Below are 23,992 nucleotides of genomic sequence, written 5' to 3'. Positions count from 1 at the left end.
GCACCACCAACAACGTATGGTGAAAGTATAATGTCAAAATATTTAAAAGATGGCGTAATAGCTTAGTAATTGCTAAATAGTAGCACTGCTAAAATTCCCTTTACTGGGACCAGTAGACAACGACTTGGATGGGAAATAAGTAAGCTATAACGTTAAATACTCAACCAAATTGTACTAAAACTTAGCTGCAACCACACTCTTATTGCTTATTCATTTGACGCATCTTAAAACTTGCATTTCTGCCATTTACAGTGGCCGAATTTCTATTGAAACATTTCATATATTTCACACCCATTCGTTCATTATGCACTTGATTTGCACACTTAGTTTTACGCCGCCTTGAGGCTTGCCTGGGATATCTTTTGGCACTAAAGTCCAGTGACTCGGATCCTGATTGCTCAGCCCAAGCATGTTATGTCGCCCCCTCTACTGGCACGGATCAATCATTGCAATATTTGCGGTTCAAAAACACAAAAAAACATAACAATTGCTTTACACAGGTGCGGGGGGGAATTCAATTGGGCTTTTTGGCTATCATTCGCGGGATTGGGCTGCATCTTATTTCCACCTAAACACATTTTCCCTTGGGTGAGTTTTAATGGAACTATCAATGTTGGAAACTATTAATTTGAATTAAGGAATTTAATTAACTGCTTTCGAACACCCTGTTCTAATAGAGAGCACTTTGATCTTCATGTCAAATGCACCCTTCTCCCATCACTGGCAAGGGGTTTCCACCGCGCATGTTTGTGCGTGTGTGATGTCGTCTACACTTTGATTTAATTGTAAACGTATTTACATATTTGAGTTATTAAGGGTTAGCGTTCTGTGGATTACGCGGTACCATTTTTGCAAGCTACCTTTATCGAAAGAGATCTAGATTTCAGTACCGGTAGCTGTCCGGAACTGATTATAGCACATCGCGTTGAATTGATGATGCTCCGTTCGTGGTACTGAAATCCTTTGCGCTTTGGCTCTCTTTCATTTCCTCTCTGTCCCTCCCTCCCTCCATCTCTCCTCTATCCCTCCCTTGGTTCTATCTCATACGCACAAACCCCTCTGTCATGGCGTCTTCCAACAATGTTACCCCTACCAACTGTAGCTGGTGGCCCATCTCAGCCTTGGATGAAGACGGTGAAATGACAGACGGAGAGAAAAGCGAGGAGCCAGCTATCGAGACGAAACCTAATTTCTCTAAAGACAAGCTTGTTTTGTATCACTGGACGCAGTCTTTCATCTCTCAAAAGGTAACACACAGACATCATGAAAACGAAATGGGGGTGTCTCTCTCTCACATGTCATATCTGCTATAGGAGCTAAATGTGTTATTCGAAAATAATTATTTGAAATATAATGTTATAGGTCTGTGTTAGAAATTATTTAATTCTGGCAATATTTCCAATATGAGACGTTATGAAACGTCGGCAGCATGTGTGGACATTTTCCTTGACATTGGTTTATACGAGATAGAAAGACTATAGCTGGATAGGTGATCAATATTATATAACAATGGATGATTCAGCGAAGAAGATGGTGTCTAATTCTAACAAGACGTCTGTTTTGACAGTTTTCCCCTCATCGATGAGAAATCAGTCTACACCGCATATGTGGTCCGACGTGACAAATCGAAATAATTTATGTAAAATGAGGTATCTCTGTGAAAAACAAAAGATAGGCAACATTTCAACCCTCCCTGTGGCTTTCTCTCAGTGCAGCGCTTGTAAGTTATTCTGAAATATATTAATAGACTTGGACATTTTTATTCAAATAGGATGTAGAACCCCACATGAGTCTTTGTGAAACAGAGATCTTTCCCTTCAGATGTGTAGAGCATGATCTTATTCATGTTGTCTGCAGACCACCATAGCTCAATGCCTTGACATCTCGGCGTTTTGAGTTAGTGCCACTTATACCCGTACAGCCGTGGGGCGTCTGTGAGAGATGTTGCATTATAACAGAGCTTCAATCTCCTTTCATTATTATCAACAGCTTTCCAGATGACGAATTTAAGGAACAGGCGGATGACAAAGTCTGAGATTATTGCCTCATCTAACATTTTCTGTGAAAAAATAATGTCCACCTCATTTTGAACTTATTCTATCCTCTTTGCATGTGCTTTCAATGTACAGTATATGTAATAGATAGGCTACAGTATGTTTCGATACTCGGGCATAATGCTTACATTTCAAGCCCTGAAGGACATGTAAATTGGCAATGAAAGGTGTAGACCGAATCTATATTATGCATTTTGAATGTAGAGACAGAATTCTTTACCTTTCCCTACATACAATTATAGTGAAACCAGGATTGGCACCAATATGACATGATACAGTGGGGCAAAAAAGTATTTAGTCAGCCACCAATTGTGCAAGTTCTCCCACTTAAAAAGATGAGAGAGGCCTGTAATTTTCATCATAGGTACACTTCAACTATGACAGACAAAATGAGAAAAAAATCCAGAAAATCACATTGTAGGATTTTTTATGAATTTATTTTCAAATTATGGTGGAAAATAAGTATTTGGTCACCTACAAACAAGCAAGATTTCTGGCTCTCACAGACCTGTAACTTCTTCTTTAAGAGGCTCCTCTGTCCTCCACTCGTTACCTGTATTAATGGCACATGTTTGAACTTGTTATCAGTATAAAAGACACCTGTCCACAACCTCAAACAGTCACACTCCAAATGCCACTATGGCCAAGACCAAAGAGCTGTCAAAGGACACCAGAAACAAAATTGTAGACCTGCACCAGGCTGGGAAGACTGAATCTGCAATAGGTAAGCAGCTTGGTTTGAAGAAATCTACTGTGGGAGCAATTGTTATGAAATGGAAGACATACAAGACCACTGATAATCTCCCTCGATCTGGGACTCCACACAAGATCTCACCCCGTGGGGTCAAAATGATCACAAGAACGGTGAGCAAAATTCCCAGAACCACATGGGGGGACCTAGTGAATGACCTGCAGAGAGCCGGGACCAAAGTAACAAAGCCTACCATCAGTAACACACTACGCCGCCAGGGACTGAAATCCTGCAGTGCCAGACGTGTCCCCCTGCTTAAGCCAGTACATGTCCAGGCCCGTCTGAAGTTTGCTAGAGAGCATTTGGATGATCCAGAAGAAGATTGGGAGAATGTCATATGGTCAGATGAAACCAAAATATAACTTTTTGGCAAAAACTCAACTCATCGTGTTTGGAGGACAAAGAATGCTGAGTTGCATCCAAAGAACACCATACCTACTGTGAAGCATGGGGGTGGAAACATTATGCTTTGGGGCTGTTTTTCTGCAAAGGGACCAGGACGACTGATCCGTGTAAAGGAAAGAATGAATGGGGCCATGTATCGTGAGATTTTGAGTGAAAACCTCCTTCCATCAGCAAGGTCATTTTTATTTTTTTATTTTTTTTATTTCACCTTTATTTAACCAGGTAGGCTAGTTGAGAACAAGTTCTCATTTGCAACTGCGACCTGGCCAAGATAAAGCATAGCAGTGTGAGCATACAACAAAGAGTTACACATGGAGTAAACAATTAACAAGTCAATAACACAGTAGAAAACGAAGGGGGGGTCTATATACAATGTGTGCAAAAGGCATGAGGAGGTAGGCAAATAATTACAATTTTGCAGATTAACACTGGAGTGATAAAAGATCAGATGGTCATGTACAGGTAGAGATATTGGTGTGCAGAAGAGCAGAAAAGTAAATAAATAGAAACAGTACGGGGATGAGGTAGGTGAAAAGGGTGGGCTATTTACCAATAGACTATGTACAGCTGCAGCGATCGGTTAGCTGCTCAGATAGCTGATGTTTGAAGTTGGTGAGGGAGATAAAAGTCTCCAACTTCAGCGATTTTTGCAATTCGTTCCAGTCACAGGCAGCAGAGTACTGGAACGAAAGGCGGCCAAATGAGGTGTTGGCTTTAGGGATGATCAGTGAGATACACCTGCTGGAGCGCGTGCTACGGATGGGTGTTGCCATCGTGACCAGTGAGCTGAGATAAGGCGGAGCTTTACCTAGCATAGACTTGTAGATGACCTGGAGCCAGTGGGTCTGGCGACGAATATGTAGCGAGGGCCTGTATACATGCCACATTGAAGAGGAAACGAAGAAGAGGAAACGTGGCTGGGTCTTTCAGCATGACAATGATCCCAAACACACCGCCCGGGCAATGAAGGAGTGGCTTCGTAAGAAGCATTTCAAGGTCCTGGAGTGGCCTAGCCAGTCTCCAGATCTCAACCCCATAGACAATCTTTGGAGGGAGTTGAAAGTCCGTGTTGCCCAGCTACAGCCCCAAAACATCACTGCTCTAGAGGAGATCTGCATGGAGGAATGGGCCAAAATACCAGCAACAGTGTGTGAATACCAAAGGGTATATAACAAAGTATTGAGATAAACTTTTGTTATTGACCAAATACTTATTTTCCACCACAATTTGCTAATTAATTAATTAAATATCCTACAATGTGATTTTCTGGATTTTTTTCTCATTTTGTCTGTCATAGTTGAAGTGTACCTATGATGAAAATTACAGGCCTCTCTCGTCTTTTTAAGTGGGAGAACTTGCACAATCGGTGGCTCACTAAATACTTTTTTGCCCCACTGTATGTATGGTAAGTTACTAATCATTGTGAAATATCATGCAATGCAGACAACATGGGCCAGTGTTGTTCTGCACCTGATTAGACATCCACTCTCACAGCTGTTTGTATTGTGCTCAGCTAGCTTTGCTCCACTCCCCATGTGGCAAAGATGTGTGATTTAGTCTGTCAACCATTAGGATATTGGCTACGAGCCTCTCTGGAAGCTACTGCTGATCTGTTCCTGTTGTCACTCAACAGTACTAGTAAAACATGAGGCTCATTGTCGTGGTTCCACTCAATACAGGATTTAGAGATGTTGCATTCCTTTAGGTTAAACAGTGCGACTGTCATTAAGCAAAGTCTACCCTGTCTTCTCATTGAGGTTGGTATAATGATAGTTATGGGGCATTCATGTTGAGATAATGAACAAGGAATGTTAGGATACCCTGGTTCCTCTGTCCTCTCAGCAGCTGTAAATGTGGCATGTATACAGGCAAATAGAGTATATTTTATACTTACACTCTTAGAAAAAGGGTTCCAAAAGGGTTCTTCGGCTGTCCCCATAGGATAACCCTTTTTTGGTTCCAGGTAGAACCATTTTTAGGTTCTACATGGAAATGTCTGCCGTGCTAGAGCTGTCCCGGTCAACTGTAAGTGCTGTTATTGTGAAGTGGAAACGTCTAAGCGCAACAACAGCTCAGCCGCAAAGTGGTAGGCCACACAAGATCACAGAATGGGAATTTTTACATAGTGCGTAAAAATCGTCTGTCCTTGGTTGCAACACTCACTACGAGTTCCAAACTGCATCTGGAAGCAACGTCAGCACATTAACTGTTCGTCGGGAGCTTTATGAAATAGGTTTCCATGGCCGAGCAGCCGCACACAAGCCTAAGATCACCATGCAAATGCCAAATAAAATCACATTTATTTATATAGCCCTTCTTACATCAGCTGATATATCAAAGTGCTATACAGAAACCCAGCCTAAAACCCCAAACAGCAAGCAATGCAGGTGTAGAAGCACGGTGGCTAGGAAAAACTCCCTAGAAAGGCCAAAACCTAGGAAGAAATCTAGAGAGGAACCAGGCTATTAGGGGTGGCCAGTCCTCTTCTGGCTGTGCCGGGTGGCGATTATAACAGAACATGGCCAAGATGTTCAAATGTTCATAAATGACCAGCATGGTCAAATAATAATAATCACAGTAGTTGTCGAGTGTGCAACAAGTCAGCACCTCAGGAGTAAATGTCAGTTGGCTTTTCATAGCCGATCATTGAGAGTATCTCTACCGCTCCTGCTGTCTCTAGAGAGTTGAAAACAGCAGGTCTGGGACAGGTAGCAGATGCAGAGCCTCGGTCTGACGCCATTAAAAGGTAATTTACTACCTTCACAAGTGCAGTCTCAGTGCTATGATGGGGTCTAAAACAAGACTGAAGCATTTCGTATACATTGTTTGTCTTCAGGAAGGCAGTGAGTTGCTGAGCAACAGCTTTTTCACTTATTTTTGAGAGGAATGGAAGATTCGATATATAGGCCAAAAGTTTTTTATATTTTCTTGGTCAAGGTTTGGCTTTTTGAAAGAGAGGCTTTATTACTGCCACTTTTAGTGAGTTTGGTACACATCTGGTGGATAGAGAGCCGTTTATTATGTTCAAAATAGGAGCGCCAAGCACAGGAAGCAGCTCTTTCAGTATTTTAGTTGGAATAGGGTCCAGTATACAGCTTGAAGGTTTAGAGGCCATGATTATTTTCATCATTGTGTCAAGAGATATAGTACTAAAACACTTGAGTGCCTCCCTTGATCCTTGGTCCTGGCAGAGTTGTGCAGACTCAGGACAACTGAGCTTTGGAGGAATATGCAGATTTAAAGAGGAGTCCATCGTTTGCTTTCTAATGATCATGATCTTTTCCTCAAAGGAGTTCATTAATTTATTACTGCTGAAGTGAAAGCCATCCTCTCTTGGGGAATGCTGCTTCAAGCGTTGGCTGGAGTGGTTTAAAGCTCACTACCATTGGACTCTGGAGCAGTGTAAATGCTTTCTCTGGAGTGATGAATCACACTTCACCATCTGCCTGTCCAACGGTCAAATCTGGGTTTGGCGGATGTCAGGAGAACGCTAGTGCCAACTGTAAAGTTTTGTGGAGGAGGAATAATGATCTGGGGCTGTTTTTCATGGTTCAAGCTAGGCCCCTATAGTTCCAGTGAAGGGAAATCTTAACGCTACAGCATATAATGACATTCCAGACAATTCTGTGCTTCCAACTTTGTGGCAACAGTTTGGGGAAGGCCCTTTCCTATTTCAGCATGACAATGCCCCCTTGCAGAAAGTGAGGTCCATACAGAAATGGTTTGTCGAGATCAGTGTGGAAGAACTTGACTGGCCTGCACAGAGCCCTGATCTCAACCCCATCAAACACTATTGGGATGAATTGGAACGCCAACTGCAAGCCAGGCCTAATCGCCCAACATCTGTGCCCTACCTCACTAATGCTCATGTGGCTGAACAGAAGCAAGTCCCTGCAGCAATGTTCCAACATCTAGTGGAAAGCCTTCCCAGAAGATTGGGGGGGACCAACTCCATATTAATGTCCATGATTTTGTAATGAGATGTTCGATGAGCAGGTGTCCACATAGTTTTGGTCATGTAGTGTATGTCCCTGCACAATTCACATGATCCATATGGATTTTGTCCAAGATGCTGCAAATATAGCTGAGACAGACAGAAAATGGCTGTGTCATTGCACTACTCTGTATAAACCTGTTTTTCTTGCTGTCTTTAGAAATGCATCAAGATATCTAAACTACTGCTGAATAGTTCTCTCATACAGTAGTTCCTTTGATCACTGATCCATCTGTCATACAGTAAATGATGGATTGTGCACACAAAAGGAATGACTGTAGCGGGAGTTTGATAACTTAATGTAACCACATATTTGGAAGCCATTGAAGATCAATACTCCACTGTCTGTCATTCTAAACTGCTTCAGCAGGTTGGAGATTTACACTTTCGTCATGATAGTATAACTCAGAGCCTGTAGGTCTCTACTGCTAGATCTATACAGTAGTCAACACTAAGTTGTCAGTCAGCAACTCAGATGACAGTGAGTCCAACTCGGGTGTCAGTGAGTCCAACTCAGGTGTCAGTGAGACTAACTCAGATGTCAGAAGTTCTCTGAGTAAGATATAGAGATCTCTATAACTATCTGTTGCTCTGGTGGTTCCAGCTCAGATGTCAGAGGTTGTCAGTGGATCCATGTCAGTTTATGATGACGAGTTAATGTTAGGGTGTCATTAATTGTCTGGTTAGCAATTAGATTGATACAATTGCTGCAACCAGAGATGATGTTATTGATTAAGAGATAAATATGATTGAGAAATATTTGTCATTGTTGAATCACTTGGTCTGGTTGATTGTATCCCCTAATCCTTCTCTACAGTCATCTATTCCAGTCACTGTTAAAGTTGAGGTTTCATGCTAATACATACATAATCAGTGATGGGAATTGTTGCAGTATTTTTGGAAAAATAATCATTAATCATGTAAATTGAGCGAGCTACAAGGTCTTCCTGTTCTGTCTTGCGCACCAGACTTCATCCCTCTGTGCTCAATAGCAAGGTTTTCCTGTACTAGAAAGGTGTGGTAACAATTCCTATACTAACTGTTTACTCAGTCGGTGCACTCCCACTTTGTGATGTTTTGTTACAAGTTTACAACAAAAGTCCAACGTTTCTCACTCCATGGCCCCCTCACCTCCATAGTGTGATCTACCGTACACAGTGCTTGACTTGGACTGAAATAGATGAGTGCCTGTACTGTTTATACTTAGGTGCAGGAGCTCCACAATACTTTTGAGCTAATATTCTATGAGAGGAACAGGAACTCAAACTGTAGAACATTTGAGGTGCCGGTACTCAGCTCCGGTGAGCTCCTGCCCAAGTCAAGCGCTGACTATACATTCATTCATCTTATTTCTATAAATGACCCTCCATGCATCTCCATGGAACTTGGCATGGCTTTAAATAGACATTGTAAATGGATATTACCTGCCTCGCAAAAGCCATTTTTGTTTCATATTGAGCTCAACAAAACATTATTTTGCCTGGGGATAGGAAAACAAAAGATGTAGGGCCTATGTCTGGCAATGGTGCATGAGTGTTACTTCTTTTAACGGCCTGTTTTATGCCTGTACTTGTGTAGGTAGAGCAGGGTTCCCTGCTCTAAGGTTTGCAGTTGGTTAGAAATAGAGATATCATTGTTTTATTTTTTTATTGTTCTTCAACAAAACATTGTAGACTACAAATTACAATTTTCTTTTGAATATTAACCTTTGTAGACCTGAATGAGTTTCTCTATCAGAGTAACTTGCCAAGCACATTTATGTGTTATAAAATTGTAATAACATAGACCATTAGAGTACTGATTGTACTAAAACACAAAAACACATACAAACAAGAGTAAAGCTATGAGACGAAGATGTGACTTGTCTCTCTGTTCCCCGTGTTTCTCTGTGTTAATATTCCTCTAGGTGCGTCTGGTGATCAATGAGAAGGGTCTGCTGTGTGAAGAGAGGGATGTGAGTCTCCCTATAGCCGAGCACAATGAGCCCTGGTTTATGAGGCTCAACCTGGGGGAGGAGGTGCCTGTTTTCATCCACGGAGACACCATCGTCTCAGACTACAACCAAATCATACAGTACCTAGAGGCTAACTTTGGGGGAGGTATTGCCTTTTAGACTACTTGATTTCTTTCCATTATGATAGTGACTGCAGTGTGATCTGATGTGAGTGACTGCACATGCTCTTTTTAAGGTTCATTTAGGAGAGATATTGCCTTTCAGACTACTCATCTCTTTTCATCCATGATGTTACAGTAGTGACTGAATAGCATACAGTATACAATCAGATAATAGAGTATACACTCTTGTAAAAAAAAAAAGGTGCTATCTACAACCTAAAAGGGTTCTTTGGCTGTCCTCATAGGAGAACCCTTTGAAGAATCCTTTTTGGTTCCAGGTAGAACCTTTTTGGTTCCAGGTAGAGCTCTTCTGGGTTCCATGTAGAACCCTGGCCAAGTCTACTTTGGGGGAGGTATTGCTTTTCAGACTACTCATATCTTTATTAGTGACTGTAAACAGTATCTACCAGGTTATTGACTACTTAGAGACTGAATTTGGGAGAGGTATTGCTTTTGACATTACTATTGATCTATTTTCGTAGTATTTTTATGTCTTTTTAAGTTTGCTATTACAACCAGATTATTGAGTAAATAGAGAGTAACTTTGGGAGGGGGTATTGCTTGTCAGACTACTCATCACTTCCGGTGTCCATGATGTTTAGTGAGTGACTGCATAGTGAAACAGTATACCGTATTACTTAAACAGTATTACTTTGGGAGAAGTATTGCTTTTCAGACTAACTTGATCTCTTTTGTTGATGATGTTAGTCAGTGATGGACTGCATAGGAAACAGTATGCACATTTTAAGAATACTGATCTCAATCAATCATCATATTAGGTGCAGTTAGGAACATGTCAGAGATACATCTAACTGGCCAATTATATGGTTCATTGCAGCTCAAGGATAAATGATCTTCCATGAAGTTAGTGACTGGCTGGCGGCTGCATAGCAAAGATTGGGAATATTTTAAGGTTTCTATTGAGCCTAAGGTTGCTATTTTAATGTTTATAAACATTGGTAAGATTGCTGTTTTTCATCAGGGAAGTGTAATTCAAGTATGTATGGTCCTATGGGTCATTTTAGGTGCTGATGATTGTGGGTCGTTATGTAACGTCCTGAAAGGATGACCCCAGGAAAGCTGGAGGGGATATTGAACATGGCCTATGGATGAAGGACGACTTCTCAGTTCAGATGGAGATATTTCATGCTCACCCCCCCATGACAGAGAAGCTTGGTGTTATAGCTGCCAACTACTGTACACTGATTTCAGATTTCAGAGGCAACGGATAGGCTATGGTTCAATGGTTGCTCAATATCCTAACCCAGCTCTTGTCATTAATGTCCGTTTGCTAATTTGAAGCCCATTGACTTTAAACAAATGTAGCTATTTTGATGAAATCTACATTATTTTCAGTTTATATTTTTAATGTAGGAATTGAATAACAGATTTGTGTTCAGCAGGGCACAGTGTAGCAAAGCATTTAGCATTTGCTTATTTGACAAGTTCACACTGTGGTATACCTCCCCGTTTCACTTTGTTGGAAAACGCTTTCTGCCTAATGAACATGACTCAGACCTCATGCTCATTCTAAAGAGGATGTTGTGTCATTCAGCTACTTGATTTAAAGATATTTTCTCAACTCTGTGTAATTTCTAATGCACCCTGCCAAAGGGGATGGAACTGGCCTAGAAAGTGCAGATGGTGCAGCAGAGAATATCCTATTAGAGTAGTGGACAGAATCTCCTGCCAAGGCAACTCAAGTTACCCTATGGTGTAGTGGACCCTGGTGAAATCCTACCTCCAGCAAGGTGTAATCCACTGCCCAATCACATAGTATTTTTATGATAGCTAAGAGCCCTAAGCTCTCCATATTCTCTCCTTATGCTTTCTCAGGGAGAATCTTGTTTTGGTATTTTGTCAGCTGTAGCCCATTTGCTTGATACATTCTTAGAAAAAAATGTGCTATCTAGAACCTAAAGGGGTTATTTGGTTGTCCCCATTGGAGAACCCTTTGAATAACCCTTTTTGGCTCCAGGTAGAACCCTTTTTGGGATCCATGTAGAAACCTTTCCACAGATGGTTCTACATGGAACCAAAAAGGGTTCTCCTATGGGGACAGCCGAAGAACCCTTTGGAACACCTTTTTTCTAAGAGTGTAAATGTGACTGAGCAGTAACACAGTCAGAGATCATTGGGTTCTCTCCTGTGTGACATTTCATTGTGCACCATCATCATGTCGATCCAGTAGTATTGTGTGCCCAAGCCAAGGCCATGCCCCCTGTTTGTCCTAAGAACTGATTTAAGGAGCCTGCTCTGATATTCACACCCCTGTGCCGCTGCAGCAGAGAGCACCAGCAGATTTCCAGAGCCAGGGCACGTACAGCCACACCCATGCCCAGGTCGGCATGTTAGTGATTGACTGATTAGTCAGTAGTCTGGCCTTCTGCCAGGTGCAGCTCCGGGCATCGGCTCCACCATAGAGCCAGGCAACCGGAGAATCAGCACATACTGGAATATCCCTGGGCCTTTCCTGTGTCCCCACTCCCAATCATCAGTCATCATCAGTAAGCCTTCTCCAGCCCATAGCCTACCTGTATGGTGTCCTAATTTAAAGTAAAAACACAGAGCTATTTGTTAATATGGTGGAATGTTTGCTTATATGTCTGTCTAATGGTCTATAGATCCCATTCTCAGAAACAGTTTTGTAGCTGAGTGTACACAGGAAAATACCCCTAATGCACCATTGTTATCCTTTGTGATATGTTAAGTGGACTGTTGCACATAAAGTAAAGGCTGAAGTTGGTATACAGTGCTGTATCTTTATGTTACAGACCTAATATGTGAGAATGCTGTACGCTCCTATATGTGTAATTATGTCACAGTGCTGTACACACCTCGGTCTGTTTGAACCTGGTGTCCTTGTAGAAACGGTGGCCCAGCTGATTCCCGATGCTGGCTCTCCTGTCCACGAGTGTGTGCAGCAGTACCGTGAGCTGCTGGACGGCCTGCCCATGGATGCTTACACACACGGCTGTATCCTGCACCCAGAGCTCACCACAGACTCCATGATCCCAAAGTACGCCACTGCTGAAATACGTAGTAAGTCAAGTCAGAACTCTGTGTTTCACAGTGGGAACACCCCATTCACAATTCATGAGAAATATTGCTGTAGAATATGCAGGACATGAAAACACACATGTAAATAACATTCAATATAATATTGCATATAATTATTTCATATAAATTTGATTGATAGTATCTGCAATTTTCCATTAATAATGCACTATTCAGCATTCTCACAACATTTTCCTATTAACAGGCTGTGTCTCAACCAAATCATGCTGTCCAATTTGACCTGGTTTCAAATTAAAATACTTATCACAGCAAAGATCATTGGAGCAAAGTCATTAATTCCCTGTAGGAGATACTAGGTAATTGAGTCGGCAGCCACTGCATTGCTCCTTCATGGACGTGTTTGTGTAAATCAAGAAAAAGTCTGGTCCGGCCTAAACCCTGCAGGGGAATCAATTAACCAGAGATCCCCCTGCCCAGTGTGATGTCTGTTAAATCATGTTGATGCTTTATTTGTTTGAGGAAGTTCACTGATGATGTTAATATTTTAATCAGTCATTAATGTGTTTTCATGAACAACACTTTATTCATTTATCTTTATTCATTTATCTCACATTTTATAACTGAAATTGGTTGTCGCTGGGAAATTCAGATTTAGCAGGAAAACAGAATAGTCAATGGGGTCTCTGCACATTTGTAAATTGTGTATTTCTAACACATTATATTCTTGTATGTAGGAAAGTATACACTAGGTATAATTTGTTGTTATTGAACATCCACTCTCTGTTTTGGTACTGCTTTAGACCACAGAAGGGTTTCAAATGACTATTTCCTCCGATAGTCACTGACTATTGTCTCTTAACTCAGAGCAGTATTTCATCCAGGAGTCATTAATGTCTCTATCTCTCTGTCCTCAGGACACTTAGCCAACGCTGCATCTGAGCTGTTGAAGCTGGACCACGAGGAACCCACGCTGACAGAGCCATACCTTTCCAAGCAGAAGAAACTCATGGTGAGACTGATAGCATGGCACCACACTGCACGAGAAGGGTTAGGGTTAGCATGACCCTAGATAGGGTTAGGGTTAGCATGGCACCACACTACACGAGAAGGGTTAGGGTTAGCATGACCCTAGACAGGGTTAGGGTTAGCATGACCCTAGACAGGGTTAGGGTTAGCATGACCCTAGACAGGGTTAGGGTTAGCATGGCCCTAGACAGGGTTAGGGTTAGCATGGCACCACACTACACGAGAAGGGTTTAGGGTTAGCATGACCCTAGACAGGGTTAGGGTTAGCATGGCCCTAGACAGGGTTAGGGTTAGCATGGCACCACACCGCACGAGAAGCGTAAAAAGGGCGAATCAATTATTGATATAATGCAATAGCAACAATAGACTTTTCCAGTCGCCCTATTTACCTTTTACGTGTGTGCATGTGTTTCTGTATGTTAGAGGCATATTAAGATTTCATTAAATGAAATGGCCTCACAAGATTGTTAAGATGACCTGATAATGGTCTGACTCATATTGTCACATACTGTACACAAACATCAAGCAATATGAGTTAGAGTAAGTTATTACGAAGGAGAGCAATTCCAACGTGGTTGTTATTTACAATGTTTGAGTGTGATGTAGGATAGATATTTCAAAATGACCCTAATTGCTTGCGTCAGGGTCTGTGCTAGTTCTGTATCGACCCATGATGAATCAACATGGATAGCTGTCATTGCCAGGGCCAATCTGCTGGCTAAAAAAATGGTTTCCTTTTAACGGGTTGGCTCAGCCCTTTAGACAGTACCTATATTTTCCATTGTTATTAGTTACACTGTTAAAAATAGGTTTATTTTACTCTGTTATTGTATTTCGAGGAGACATATAGATGCTTGCTTACCCCAGATGAAGACATGCCATAGCTCTCTGTTGTTCAAGACAGCTGTAGGTGCTCTGTTCTGAGACCAGTCTCTTGGCAGATGTTGTCCACCAATGTTTTCTGTGGCCTTCACCTATGAGCGGATAGCGACAATACGAGACTGCATAGACAGACATATTGATGGGTTGTACACATGAGACATGGGCTTGTTCTTGTGCTCACAGGCAAAAATATTGGACCACGATAATGTGACCTACCTAAAGAAGATCCTTGGAGAGTTGGCCATGGTACTAGATCAGGTAGAGGCCGAGTTGGAAAAGAGGAAAATTGAGTATGAAGGTGAGTGCAGATTATTACTGGTGTTTATGTCCTTCAGTTCAGACATTACATTATCAAACATGGTGGTCGTGTCCGAATACCTATATTAGCGCACAACTCACCTAAACTGCACATTAATTTCAACCATTTGGTCTAGTAGAATTCACTCCTCTTTTCCGACAACAGCTGATAATCAGATACACAAGCTGTACCAAAATGAGCGAATGGCGAGAGTCAACGCAATCATGCAGTAGATGACGCATTTGGCTTACTATTTCTATTTTTTCCGCATACTATTTAGTATGGGTATTTGGACATGGCGACTGTTTCATCTTGCTAGCCTGATCCCAGATCTGTTTGTCCCGTCTTATATGATCATAGGAGTTGCAGTTGGCACGATAGCACAAACAGATGTGGAACCTTGCTACTTTGTACCACTCTGCTACAGTAGCATGTTTTATTTTGGCAGGTCAAAAGTGTGAGTTGTGGCTATGTGGACCTGAATTTACATTAGCTGATGTCTGCCTGGGAGCCTTGTTGCACAGGCTTAAGTTCTTGGGACTCTCAAAGAAATACTGGGAGGACGGCAGCCGACCCAACCTCCAGTCCTTTTTCGAGCGGGTGCAAAAACGCTACGCTTTCCGAAAAGTTCTGGGCGACATCCACACAACCCTTCTGTCAGCAGTTCTACCCAATGCATTCCGAATGGTAAAAAAGAAGCCGCCATCTTTCTTCGGGGCCTCTTTCCTCATGGGCTCTCTGGGAGGGATGGGGTACTTTGCCTATTGGTTTCTAAAAAAGAAATATGTGTAGTGAGCGCCCCCCCTCCATGTCTTAAATGTTTGTGTATTTGTGTGATGTTTCAATTTTTCTGTAATGTTTTACAACAGGAGGAAAATATGAATCTATATAGGGAACACTATTACTTACCTAGGTGAACAAAGATAAGAACATTCCATACACAAAGGAATTGTTAACAGCACATTTTTCTGGTATTCCAATCCATCTATTTAATTTCTGGCTCCCTTCTTCAGGTCTCTATCAACCTACAGTATTACTTTCTAATTAGCTAATTTTGGAGGCATGCATTATCCAGTTATTTTAATTAACGGAACAAACTTATTTGTTTTTAATGATCATTAGGGCCATATTCCCTACACATGAGAGACAATGTCTTGACATTGCATCGCCATATCCAAAGTGGGGCTCATCCACACCCTGCACGTCACTAGTTTTATTAAGTCGTTTTTCATCACAGTTTTGGCGTTCACCTATTGCCCTTCATGCCTCTGTTGGCCATTGGTTTATTTTATTAAATCCTTCTGATACTTCCTGTGCTGCCAGATGAGAAGATAGGATAGTGAGACGTCCAGTCGGTCCCAATTCGCTCCCTTTCCTTTTCCCCCTTGACCATAATTGTTGTTGGCAGATTTGTAAGTTTCACCTCTGTTTATACCAATCCAGACCCTCCAGTTATGCAAACATTGAAGGATCTGGCCAAAGGAAAGGGGTAAGGAGTGAATTGGGACTGTATACAGACACTCTCAGCCATATACAGGCACTCCCTTTAAAGCACTATGAGAGTATATGCACTCCATCAATTCATTCATTAATAAAATGTGATTGTCATTTCTCACACCACAGTCTTGAGCTGATCATGAAGTGCTCTCTGACTTTAAAGTCAGAGAGGATGGGTCTGATAGAGAAATAATTTAAGTGTCAATTGAGCCATCCAAAATATTGAGCGAGGAATCACTCAGCGGCTTTTGACAGTGTCCATACAGAGTGACTATGAACTTATACATGGTTCAGTTAAATAGTCACATAAATAGCTGACATGTTGGTTTGATCCCAGCAACATTGAGCAGCACCAGTTTTAGTTCAATAATCCAAGCTTTTTTCTCCATAACTTGTATGACTAGCCATTTAAACTACACTCTTACACTATAAACCTCTTAGAAAACTGTGACAAGTGTTACAAAATTCTGGGAACTTTCAACATATTCCCTGGTTTTTCCAGAAATCCTAGTTGGAGGATTCCAGAATTCCTGCTTATTCTCTCCAGGATTCCCAGAATTAGGAGAGCATAAGCAGGAAATCCAGAATCCTCCAACTAGGATTCCTGGAAAACCAGGGAGTTGATTGAACGTTCACAGAATTTTGCAACCCAAATCCTCTGGAGTCTATCTGACCTATACAATGTTCCCCTCTGCTCAGAAGTGCTAGCATGTACACAGCTGGGGTTATAATTGTATAACTACAAGGATTTATTTCAATTGAAATAAGGTCTGGGTAAAAAAATAAAACATACAGTAACTTGACACTCAATGCATAACAAGACAACATACAAGACAGTAAGATCCAGTTCTGGTTTGCCACTGAAATAGCTCTTTCTCAATAGTCTTTACTCATGTCCTCCTTTTCAAAATGGCAGAGGGAAGTGAGGTGACAGGAGAGCATTAAAGTAGAAGACAAGAGAAACCTTGGATCTTCAGTTCCATCTCATTGTGAAGTCATGGGCAGCAGACTTCGACAAAGAACATGTTTCTTCCTTGTAGGAAAAGGCAAGATTTTTGAGTGAGCAGAGTAACCGTGCGTATGGTTGTTAACAGACTGCATGGCTGAAAAACGATGGCCAATGCTTCATTAACAGCGTGTCAGCTGTGTGGGGTATCTATGTTTAAGTACTAAATGGCACCCTATTCCCTATGTAGTGCACTACTTTTGACGAGGGACCATAAGGCTCTGATCAAAAGTAGTGCACTATGTTGGGAATAGGGTATAATTTTGGATTCACCTAAAGGTTTCACTTTGAATACTTGTCAAGACACACCTGGAACCGGTTTCTGAACACAAATTAAAGCTAGTCCTGGACTAAATGGCATGCTCAACAGAGAATCTCCATTGACATAACTTTTTAATCCAGGGACAGGCTTAATGTTTGTCTGGGAAACCAGCCCTACAAGTTCATCTGAAAACAGCAATTTGAGAAGTCACAGTTCATCTCATCACATTGGGTGTTTGTTGGTGAGAAGAAAACATTCACAACTGAATAACTGTCTGGCGTTTTCTTCATGTTGAGCTTTGGAGATCTATGTAATGGAAAGAACATTTGACACCAGTAGTTGCCTGTCTAACAATAACATAAAATGGCACAGGTTTGAAAATCTTAAGTTTGACTTTTTTTGTTGTTGCTGGAAGTAAGCAAGTTAACACATTTTACATTTAGCCTAGTACTCAACTAATACACTGGCTTTCATTATTAGCCATACAGTAGTTAAAAACAAGTGTGTCTACAATCCTTTCATTTGGTGGGTTTTTTCCTGGGACTTTCACTGATACATAAACTAACACTGTCTGGGTGTAATGCCAGAGACCAATTGAGAAATTACATTTCCATAACTAGCCTATCATTGTCAGTGTTTTTCTAGGTTTCATTATATCAATCACCATTGTTACCAATAATTCACTGCCTCTTAAAACGGAGTTCCTGCAAATGATGTATTTATTTCATATGGCTCACATAACTCTCAAGCCAAGGAATTCAACAAGTTGAGTAATCCTAGTTGTTATTTGTGGCCAATATATTTCACAATAGTATTTTTTATATTTATAAATATGCATTTATTTAGTGCTTTTGATGATGTCTGTTCATAAGCCTTAATTTATTCAATTGTCATCAAGGAAAAATAAATTCTGAAAATGAAAAACATAACTTGCAGTTTACAGAATTGTTATTTCAACATGATTGAATGTAATGCATTCTCTTATTTTGTACTATATGGCTTTTCGCAATGCTAAGCAAAAGACACAATTCTCCTGGTTATGAAGTGTTATAATGCATTGTCAGGCAACCTACTAAAAATACCTTTTATTTTACTTGCACATCATGCATCAATGCTGTCTACCAATATTCCCTTGGTAGTGCTGAGAATAAACAGATAGGCCTACAGCTAGTAGTAGCCATAATATGAATAGAACCTTTTGGTTCTGGAAATAATTGCATGTTGTCCTTTTAATGATTTGTAAAAAAACAAAAAACATTTAGGATATAATTTTGTCTGGCTATGTAAACCTTATGACTAAAACACAATGTTGATTGAGAGCTGCTGGACATTCAAGACATTTGGCATTTACATTTTAGTCATTTAGCATCTTATCCAGAGCGACTTACAGTTAGTACATTCATCTTAAGATAGCTAGGTGGGACAACCACATAACAACCACATAAGAACGGATCTCATTTCTATTTGGAGGGTTGTGTTACAAAAAAATGAGTTGGCAAAGCACCCAAAAATTTAAAATACCTTAAACTATTTAATTGTAAACATTCTCAAGTGTTCCCCACTACAGTTGATTACTTTATATATTTCTCTCCAATATACATTTCCACACAAATAAAATGAAAATTGAAACAAACTGAAAATGAACTAACACTAAAATGACACTCTCCAACCATACATACACATACTGCAAAGGCTTTCACAACAACATTGGCTTTTAAAAGTATTAAAAGTGACCAAGTATTATTCCAAAAAAATAGCACGACCCCCAGAGTTGTGGTGAATTCATTTTTCTTTATGTTGGGGTGCACACCTTTATCTTAAAAAAAAGTCAGTTTACTGCTTAAATTGAAATGAAATTGGCCCCAACCCTGGGGCCGACTAGCTAGTGGATAGGCCTAGGCATCAACGCCATGCACTGCACTGATCTCAGATGACATCAGTGTCATTTTAAGAACACCAGATGCCTACAGCCACACAGGGAGTCGAGACCCGCGTGTGCAAACCAACCCTGGCCCCCTGTCCAATGACCTTTCTGAAAGAAAGAAAAAAAACTTTAAATAGCAATAGTCAACTTGGAATGTGAGAAGAATGTCAATGTTTTTAACGTGAGTGTTTTGAAGGTGGCAGTCAAACATGTTACAGAGCCAATACATTAGGAGAGTAGGAGGTCTAGCCTAGTGCTAAGTAGTGCTGGTTTTAAGCTAGTTATCTCTGCTCTTTTGGCTGATATGGGAGACCAGGAGAGAAGGGCATTGAATACCATATCCGATATGTGACAAACCATGGCACAATCCCCAAAACTGTCCCGAGAAGCTTCTCAGGGAAAGAATGAAAGTACACCGAGGTACACACAAACATCCATATCCAGGTGATTACTATCCAATTAAGGGAAACATATAACAAATCCAAAACAGTATTCCTGTTCTTCTTCACCAGGTGCACCATAGGTGCCATTTCTTCGGCAATGATGAGTGCAGAGTACGACAGAATGAACGAGTGTCCTGAGATGGCAAAGCCGTCCCATTGACCCCCAGCATTCCTGCATGAGGTGATATCATCATGAGGGACTTGATCCATGGCTTCAGATTCAGGAACGTGACAGGTACCTGTGGCATTGTTGATGTAGGAAAAAAACTTGGTGATGGTGTACCAAATGGCTGTGGCCACCACCAATGAGCTCAGTCGCCGGAGGGCAAAGGTCAAGTTCTTGTATGACGTGAAGAGGATGAACGGGGTCAACAGCAGCAAGGACCAGCCCCAGGAAACTTTGACAAAATACCTGGAAGAGATACAGGAAGTGGTCATTTAGGTAGCACTGTCACACACAGTTGATAACCAGACTGCAGGTATTGGTAAATACATAGCTGCAGGCAAACTCTCTCGCTGACTGACGTGTGTCTAACGTGAGCCTAGAAGAAGAATTTGGTAAGGGGTTGTTGTAGCTAGCCATCTTAGCCCCATGTCACTCCTTCTTGACAATTTAAAGATGGTGCAATGGGCTGACGCACCATAGGGGGCACACTGCCTGCCCTCCTGGACATCTACAGCACCCAGTGTCACTGGAAGGCCAAGAAGATCAAGGACCTCAGCTACCCGAGCCACAACCTGTTCATCCTGCTACAACCGAGAGACTGATAAAGAGGTTCTATCCCCAGGCCATTTAACTAACCATGACCACATTCGCATAGAAATGTGAGTTATAGATCTGTCATACTAATTGAATGCAAGTCTAAGAAGCAGTAGATCTGTTCTGTGTGCTATTTCTATGCTTTTTCTTTCTTTCTAAGTTTAGTTTCCCCCCCCATCTTTTAGTTTTGTACACACCAGCTTCAAAAAACTGAAAATACATTTTGTTGTTGTTGATGGGAAATATATAAAAATATATTTAGATGGTACAATGACTCTACTGCTTGTTTTCTCACATTAACTGAAATTAGGCAAACTATATTAAGTGCCATAATGGTATTTTAGCGATCCATGGTAGATGTCCTTCCAAATAAATATGCCCCCCCACCACCACCCATCCAGCTGATTTGAGCTGCTGAACAGTACTTGTACTTGAGATGCGTTTATGAATGAGAAAGTGAACTTGCCATTTCCAAAAAGTTTAGAGGGGATGCCCTGCTTTGCGATGCATTGCTCTAGGACACCAACAGCCAGCCAGGGTGTCCAATTAAGCCTAATTCAACTGACACATTTGGCGATGTTCAACTTCAATTCACTTGGCACTATGTATTGTAGCTTAGCCATTCTCATTGATATTAAATTAGAGATTAGGCCATACTTTTGGTGAATTTACAAGGCATTGCAAGCCAAGACATTGAAAGACACAGATTATCAATACCCCTTGCTGGCTCACCTGCTCTTTTTATTTGCTATGAAAGATGGGAGTGTGTTCAGTCACAGAGTTTCTAAATCCAGAGGCGCAACATCGCAAGACTTCTGGGAATGCTTGCGAAACACACCAGGCAGAGGTTTGGGGTTTGAGAAGTCCATGAAAGAAGTAAAAAGTGTGCCTTAGTTGTACATTTTCTTGAAATCTAAAGGCACAACCTAGATCCGGGCCAATGTCTTAAGTAGTTGAACATGTTATTACTCCAAACTTGTGAAGGCGACAAACTGACATTTTCGTGAAAAACAACTTTATATTGAAGGAGTGCCTTTGATTTGACGGCCTATATATGCAGAGTTTGGCGTGAGACGACTGCTAGACCCGGTGACTGTTTCCTTTTCTATTGGAGAAGCAGTTTTATCCTATCTTCATACTGTACTGTGTATGGTTCAGTCTATTGCATGTAGAATATTTCAGCCTACTCATTGACAGACCCTACTTTAGTGTACTTGAGAGACAGTGCAAGCCAAGAAATTAAGAGAGCCTACAGCATTGTGACAGCCTATAGATATTTTGATTACCGCAGTTCTGACTGTAGGCCTGCTGGCTGACCTGCCTACCTATGCCGCTCCCATCTCTCTCCCTTCTCTTTGTTGTTAAAGATGCAAGAGATTGTATTCTCTGAAGTAGCCTATAGCAACTACTCAGTATCCTCCGTTGCAAAAATACTGAATCTTAGGAGTCGATTCCGCTACTTGAGTCGACAGGCAAGGAGTTGAGGAATCTATTATTTTGTAGTCGACAATCTCTCAACCAGTGCCATAAGGTGAACTTTGATACCGCCCATTAATAAGCAGTGCCCATTTTGTCAAAGCCAGGGGCTCAACATATTCCCAGCGCGCCTCTCCAGTGCAAAGTAAAATGGACAATATAAGAATGGACAATCACAACTGTTGTCCAAGAATTTCACCCCATTGTCATGATCAGTGGTTCAAGTTTGTATCTGACAAGCTGATAATAGCAAAAACAAAATACTTTGCATTTCCCACTGTGTAAACACATTGAAAAATAGGCTCACAATAACTCCTGATGAAGTTGGGTAGCATGAAAAAAGTATTGGTGTATGCATGTATTGGTTTTTGGTCTAGTCCGGACCAAATCAGATGTTTATGTTTGGTTCAGATTTTGTCCGGTCAGGACCAGCCTTGATTTGGACCAGACATAGACAATTACGTCTTTTCTACTTTCATTCAGAACCAACATCTGGGAAATACTTATTTTCCACTTTCATTCAGAACCGAAAATGAACCTGATTTTAAAATCCCGAAAATATGCATTTTAAACTTATGTAAAAATGCATATTTTCACTTGTCATTCATTACTTAAATTCAACGTCTGCACCTATCCGCTGTACAGTATTTGAAAAAAATATATAAAAAATAATCATGGCTGTGCTCGAAAGGGTTTGCCACTTCGTAAGCTAACTTAGGTGTTAGCTAGCCTACAGCCTCAATGATTATCGAGCTGTCATTGTGGCTAGCTAGTTTGCTAATGGGTAACCGCTACTTACATATTGACAACATTTCTTCTGTTGCTGAAATATGTCTCCGGAACGAGCTGTGTCCAATTTACAAAGGATCCCAATATTGAAATAGCAAAAAAAATCTGAGCCAATATAACACGGTTAAAAGGTTTACTCCAAAGTGCAGCAAAGTTGTCCACGATGACATCCACGGCTGCCATGTTGAAATGCTGACACTTGGAACAAGAATGATCTGGGGATTGGTAGGTATATCAGCCCTCTCTAGCCAATGAACTCTTTGAATGTCGCATTTTGGTGTTACGACAGGATGTCTTCTTCTCTGGTATATTCCACCCGGTTCTGACGAGGTGGAATAGAGCAGTGTTGGAAAAAGTAAACAATTGTCATACTGAAGTAAAAGTAAAGATACCCTAATAGAAAATGACTTAAGTGAAAGTCACCCAGTAAAATATTACTTGAGTAAAAGTTTGATTTTAAATATACTTAAGTATCAAAAGTAAATGTATTTGCTAAAATATACTTAAGTATCAAAAGTAAAAGAATAAATAATTTAAAATTCCTTATATTAAGCAAACCAGATGGCACAATTTATAGTTTAAAAAAAAGAATAATTAGGGATAGCCAGTGGCACACTCCAACACTCAGACATCATTTACAAACTGTGTTTAGTGAGTCCGCCAGATCAGAGGCAGTAGTGATGACCAGGGATGTTCTCTTGATAAGTGCGTGAATTTGACCATTTTCCCGTCCTCCTAAGCATAAAAAATGTTGGGTGTCAGGGAAAATGTGTGGAGTATGGAATGTAGTGAACAGTGAAGTGAAGTGAACAGTCTATGACTTGGGTGATGGGAGTCTGACAATTTGTTGGGCCTTCCTCTGACACTGCCTAGTATATAGGTCCTCAATGGCAATGAAGCTTGGCCCCAGTGATGTGCTGGGCCGTACGCACTACCCTCTGTAGAGCCTTCTGGTTGGAGCAGAGCAGAGCCGAGCAGTTGTCATACCAGGCGGCGATGCAACCGGTCAGGATGCTCTCAATTGTGCAGATTTTGGGGATCTGGGGACCCATGCCAAATCTTTTCAGTCTCCTAAGGGGGAAAAGGCGCTGTCGTGCACTCTTCACAACTGTCTTGGTGTGTTTGGACCATAATAGATTGTTGGTGATGTGGACGCCAAGAAACTTGAAACTCTTAACCCGCTCCACTACACTACTTTGTTGAAGCACCTTTGGCAGTGATTACAGCCTCAAGTCTTCTTGGGTATAACGCTGAAAGCTTGGCACACCTATATTTGGGGAGTTTCTTGCATT

The 23,992-nt window shown here is 41.1% G+C and overlaps 2 protein-coding genes across 2 annotated transcripts; one reads left to right on the top strand and one right to left on the bottom strand.

The window, feature by feature from the left end:
• The first annotated feature begins 810 nt into the window (after positions 1-810).
• On the top strand, positions 811-18,237 carry LOC109908274 (ganglioside-induced differentiation-associated protein 1-like 1). The gene is made up of 6 exons (XM_020506878.2): positions 811-1,247; positions 9,111-9,303; positions 12,188-12,361; positions 13,252-13,346; positions 14,429-14,543; positions 14,992-18,237. Exons 1-6 carry the CDS (start codon positions 1,065-1,067, stop codon positions 15,333-15,335), a joined length of 1,104 nt encoding a protein of 367 aa, XP_020362467.1. The 5' UTR covers positions 811-1,064; the 3' UTR covers positions 15,336-18,237.
• LOC109908276 (fat storage-inducing transmembrane protein 2) lies at positions 16,769-23,060 on the bottom strand. Its single transcript, XM_020506879.2, has 2 exons — positions 22,711-23,060; positions 16,769-20,087 (listed from the first exon to the last, which is right to left on the bottom strand). The coding sequence occupies exons 1-2, from the start codon at positions 22,881-22,883 to the stop codon at positions 19,514-19,516; spliced, it is 747 nt and encodes a 248-aa protein (XP_020362468.1). The 5' UTR covers positions 22,884-23,060; the 3' UTR covers positions 16,769-19,513.
• Between the last annotated feature and the right edge of the window lie 932 nt (positions 23,061-23,992).

This window comes from Oncorhynchus kisutch, linkage group LG17 (assembly GCF_002021735.2).
Source record: "Oncorhynchus kisutch isolate 150728-3 linkage group LG17, Okis_V2, whole genome shotgun sequence".
NCBI lineage: Eukaryota > Metazoa > Chordata > Actinopteri > Salmoniformes > Salmonidae > Oncorhynchus > Oncorhynchus kisutch.
This window is presented reverse-complemented; position numbering and strand designations above follow the sequence as displayed.